General features: G+C 50.3%; 1 protein-coding gene across 1 annotated transcript in view; it reads right to left on the bottom strand.

Moving 5' to 3' along the window:
- LOC103250373 (E3 ubiquitin-protein ligase Mdm2-like) overlaps positions 1-2998 on the bottom strand; it is a 28226-nt gene extending 25228 nt beyond the window's left edge. The window contains exon 1 of the mRNA XM_021707988.1: positions 2929-2998. Within this exon, the coding sequence (XP_021563663.1) occupies positions 2929-2937 (9 nt within the window). The 5' untranslated portion in view covers positions 2938-2998. The remainder of the gene's footprint in view (positions 1-2928) is intronic.
- Positions 2999-5234: the final 2236 nt, after the last annotated feature.

Below are 5234 nucleotides of genomic sequence, written 5' to 3'. Positions count from 1 at the left end.
ACAGCTACTTGGAAGGCTGAGGCGGAAGGATCGCCGGAGCCCAGCAGGTCGAGGCTGCAGTGCCTGAGAGCAGCCACTGCACTCCAGTCTGGGTGACAGAGTGAGACTCCAAAAAAAAAAAAGTTGCAGAATAAAAATAAAACCCACCAAAAGATGGCCGAGGCCTGGAGCCACTGAGCAACAATCGTGACCACCACACACCTCCACGGCCACTGAGGTCAGAGGATACAGGCCATAACCAACGGCATCCACACAAAAGTGTGAGGAGATTCAGTGAAGGAAACAACCCACCAAGCTATCACTACCATCCATGCTGTAACAGGCAATCCAAAGAACGACCCTGAACCATTAACACAAAGTTAAATCATACTCCAGGTACTACATTAAGACAAAGGAGTTGCCGCGTGAATACCTATAATCCCAGCATTTTGGGAGACCAAGGTGAGAGAACTGCCTGAGCCCAGGGGGTCTAGACCAGCCTGGGCAACTTGGTGAGACCCCCATCTCTACAGTAAAACAAAAAATGAGCCAGGCATGGTGGTGCATGCCCGTGGTTTCAGCTACTTGGAAGGCTGAGGCGGAAGGACTGCCTGAACCCAGCAGGTCAAGGCTGCAGTGGCTATGAGCATGCCACTGCCCTCTAGCCTGGGTGACAGAGTGAGGGTCTAACTGAAAAAAAAAGTGTACATAATTCCAAGACATTTGATATAGTTAAAAGATGTTTGCCGGCCTGACACAAAGGCTCACACCTGTCATCCCAGCGCTTTGGGAGGCAGAGATGAGAGGATTGCCTGATACCATGGGTTCGAGACCAGCCTGGGCAACTTGGTGAGACTGCGTCTCTAAAATAAATCCAAAAATTAGCTGGGCATGGTGGTGTGTGCCTGTGGTTCCAGCTACTTGGAAGACTGAGGCAGAAGGATTGCCTGAGCCCAGCAGGTCGAGGCTACAGTGGCCATGAGAGTGCCACTGCCCTCCAGCCTGGGCGACAGAGTGAGATCCAACTCAAAAAAAAAAAAAGAAGACCAAGGAGTTGGCAATACATTTGAAGACACCCAGATGCACACCTGTCTGCCACCCCCTGAATACTCTACAGGCAGGCAGCAGTTTACAGTTCACAGTGTGCTTTGTGCAAGTGTCACCTCCTTCTGATAGTTCCCAAAACTGTTAAGCTGTGTTAGAAATGAGGAAACTGACCCTGCTTTCTGACTCCAAGCACAAGGCTTTTCTCACGGGCCTACACTACCACCTTTCCATGTGCCCAGAATAAAGACTCCGTAACTGAGGGTGGCATCAGACAACACCCACGTCACCATCACTTCAGACATGACGTCACTGTCACACAGTTTAGCATGAGCATTCTAAGCCTTTATGACAGCTGCAATCAATGTCCTCATTTCCAGCTACTGCTTAATCCATACCTTGTGTTTCCTTAACTAATTGTAACGATAATACAGTCAACCCCAAGTTAAGAGCCCTGAAGACACCTCTTAACCTGGCGCTTCCTACAAATGCCGTCTTTGGACTTCACTGGTCAAGCCCGTGCCAACCTCAGGAATATTCCTCCGTGACCGTAGACGGAAGAGATGGCTGCCTGGCAAGGGGAAGGAAGAAGGTAGATGGCCTGATTCCTCCCCCAAGTGTCTGAAAGCCGTTTATAAAAGTGCAGCTGGAGAGGAAATGCATCTGAAGATCCCACCCCCTACACAGTTGTAAGGAAGACGCTGCAATGCTTCATATCATCTGTGCCCCACAGACTGAGGCGGGCACGTTTCATCCACACTGGAATTCTGCCTAGGGCGACTCGATCTCTACTCAAGACTCTGCTTCCGGGCATACATTCTGAGCTAGAGATGCATGGAAATGTTGTCTTTGACAGAGCACACATGTACAGGAACCAGCTCACCTCCATCCCAGCAAGATTGGCACTCTGTGCTCACGGGGCCCTAGCGCAAAAGCGCTTAACCTGGGTCCGGGGACAGAATTCAGGGGTCCGTTGATTTGAATGGGGAAAAAATTTCTATCTTCATTCTCACTAATTTTGAACTGAAGTGCAGCCTTTCCTTCGACTGTGAGTGTACGTAACAAATCACAACAGTATTAGCAATACCTGTGATTTCTTTTTTCTTTTTTTGAGTTGGAGTCTCACTCTGTCACCCAGACTGGAGTGCAGTGCCACTCCCGGCCACTGCAGCCTCGACCAGGTGGGCTCCGGCGATCCTTCTGCCTCAGCCTTCTGAGTAGCTGGAATTACAGGCATGCGCTATCACGCCCGTCTGATTTTTTGTTTTATTGTAGAGATGAGGTCTCGCCAAGTTTCCCAAGGGGTCTCGAACCGGTGGGCTCAGGCAATCCACTCACCTCAGCCTCCCAAAGCGCGGGATTACAGGCTGAGCCCTCGAGCCGGCAATACCTGTGATTTCACCACCAACAAAGGCCAGTGCTCATGACAAATATCTCAGGCATCACTTCCGGACCTCACTACATCAGATGGTATCAGATCCGCTCCCAAACCTTAGCATTTAAGGTGTCAATAACAAAAGCACACGTGTTGCCAGCTCATTTACTGTTGTGTTAACTGCATTTAACACAACGCTTCCTTTGCAGTCCTAAATATTTTACTCCATGCATTCAGACACACGATTCCAAGAAGGTGTCACCAGTCTGCCCAACAGGCTCACAGCACAAGAAGGCCAAGAACACCTGGGGTCACCCTGGTTCTCGGGGCTCCCAGCTGAGAACTGAAACTCAACTATAATTAGAATGTTCGCTTTCAAAATATAGTCCAAATAGCCATACCACTGGATGTTGCTGTTTAAAGAAAAACCCTTTCATGAGGCTCATTTCTCCCCGTGTCCTTGGAAACTGTAAGCATGGCTGGACACAACTAGTGAGGCCTGAGTCCATCTTGTTCTCAGTTCAGCTTACCTCTTTCATTGTGTAAGTGTCTTTTTGTGCACCGACAGACTGTAACAACTTCAAAAGCAAAGGCTTTGGTCGTACCTGTAAAGAAAAGAGCTGCTATTGTACTTCCAGTTATTCTAGAACAAAGCCCTGCAGCAAACATGCCCACAAAAGATGTTCAACAAAGGCAGTAGACACCACGTTTAGTAAGTTCACAAAGAGAGACCCTAAAAAGCAGGTTATAACATCTCAACTAAACGTAATGGTTAGATTTTGTAGACCAAATACCACAGCAGGCAGGAGGGCAGGAGGAGAAGGAGGACCTACTTATTATGTGACCACGGAGCCCCAAGTACCATCAGATGTGACTACAAACAAGCCGGCCTGAGACAGCCAGGCTCCTCCTCAGCTCCCTCCCTCCCCGCCAAGGCCTTGCAGCCCCACTGGGTTCAGAACCGGGGGCTCAGACCTGGGGGCTCGTTTCAGGCTGAGCAAACCCAAGAGGAAGTTCACCTTCAGGGCATCCCTACCCTGTTTTTTTTTTTGAGTTGGAGTCTCACTCTGTCGCCCAGACTGGAGTGCAGTGGCCACTCCTGGCCACCACAGCCTTGACCTACTGGGCTCTGGCGATCCTTCCGCCTCAGCCTTCCAAGTAGCTGGAATTACAGGCACGTGCTACCACGGCCAGCTAGCTTTTTTATTTTACTGTAGAAATGAGGTCTCGCCACGTTGCCCAGGCGGGTCTTGAACCCGCGGGCTCAGGCAAGCCACTCACCTTGGCCTCCCAAAGCGTGGGATTACAGGCTGAGCCACCGAGCCCGGCCTCCCACCCTCTTTTTAAAGATGAATTCCTGGCCCACTGACTAGGGTCATCAGCAGCAGCTCTGGGATGGCGACTCCATCTCTTGCCGCCGCAGCCTGAAGTCAGTCTACATGTACTGAATCTGGTCCAGGCGCCGAACATCTGCAGAGCGCCGCGCACTGGACAGCACGAGGTACGCAAAAAAACCACACACGAGGCATGTGGCCTGTGCCCGAGGAGCCTGCCGGCTAGACTAGAAGCCAGTTTTTTCTGCAAAGGGCCAGACAGTAACTATTTCAAGCTTTTAAGCAGATGTCTACCCAACTCAAAAGTGTAGATGCTATGTAATCCAACGGGTCATGGGGGTGGCTGCACTCCCGTAAAATTCTATTTACAAAAGCGGCCAGCAGGCCATACCTGGCCCAGCATTGACCTGGAGCTTTACAAGCAGAACTGAGAAAATAACCAGCAGGGACGCTCTCCTGGCTTCCTGTCACTGCATCAAAACATGCCACACTCAAGCCTGCGATGTGGGCATCTTTACGCACAGCCTGGAGAGCACCCTCCTCCACCAGCGGGTCCTGTGTCTAACCTTGAAATCTAACAGCATTCCCATCTGGGATCTCTTGAAACCAGACTTCTAAAAACTACCTATTTCCAGCTAATCAACAGAACAAACATTATTTAACAATTCAAAAGCTTAAAAGGCACAACAAATGTAAAACTGAATTCTCAATTGTTTCTGATCACACTTGTAAAAAATGTGCTTACTTATGCACTTGACTTTCAGGCCAAAGAATGAACTCTCAGAAAAGACTTTAAAATTACTGTTTCCTCCGGAACTTTTATATATGCTACATTACCTTCAAGTTGCATAAAAAAAACCAAAAGTAAAAATCTGCAATGGAAAGCCATCCATTTACTATTGACTTAAAAGACACGCATCAGTAAGGAAACCACTACCAAAACAATACCACTCAGGACCTCACATTTAAGGACAAAAAGATAAACTCAGGTGAGCCTCTAGATGGAAAAAGTTAAATGCTACAATAAAACACCGGAATGCACTTGCAAGATCTTGGGATGGGAGAGCTCTGATATGAAATTCACGAGCCAATAAACGTCAACCGATGGGACTTCCCAAAAATGTTCTCCCCAGGCACGGAGGCTCATGCCTGTCATCCCAGCACTTCGGGAGGCGGAGGCGAGAGGACTGTCCGAGTCCAGAGGTTCGGGACCAGCCTGGGCAACGTGGCGAGACCGCTGTCTCTACGATGCATTTCAGAAAAAGAAGAATCAGCCGGGCGTGGTGGGCGCGCCTGTGGATGCAGCCAGAGGAAGGCCGAGGCGGGAGGCCCGCATGAGCCCAGCAGGTGGGGGCTGCGTGGCCGGGAGCTGCCACCTGAACTGCCACCGCGCTCCACCGGCCACGGTGCGAGTGCGACTCAAGAAACGTCACAGGCCGGTCCCGCTCAGAGCTGGCAGAGCGAAGCGGCCACGGCGCTGCGGCGGGCGCGTACCAGCCGCG

Source organism: Carlito syrichta, unplaced genomic scaffold (assembly GCF_000164805.1).
Source record: "Carlito syrichta isolate Samal-C Ts95f unplaced genomic scaffold, Tarsius_syrichta-2.0.1 Scaffold130369, whole genome shotgun sequence".
NCBI lineage: Eukaryota > Metazoa > Chordata > Mammalia > Primates > Tarsiidae > Carlito > Carlito syrichta.
This window is presented reverse-complemented; position numbering and strand designations above follow the sequence as displayed.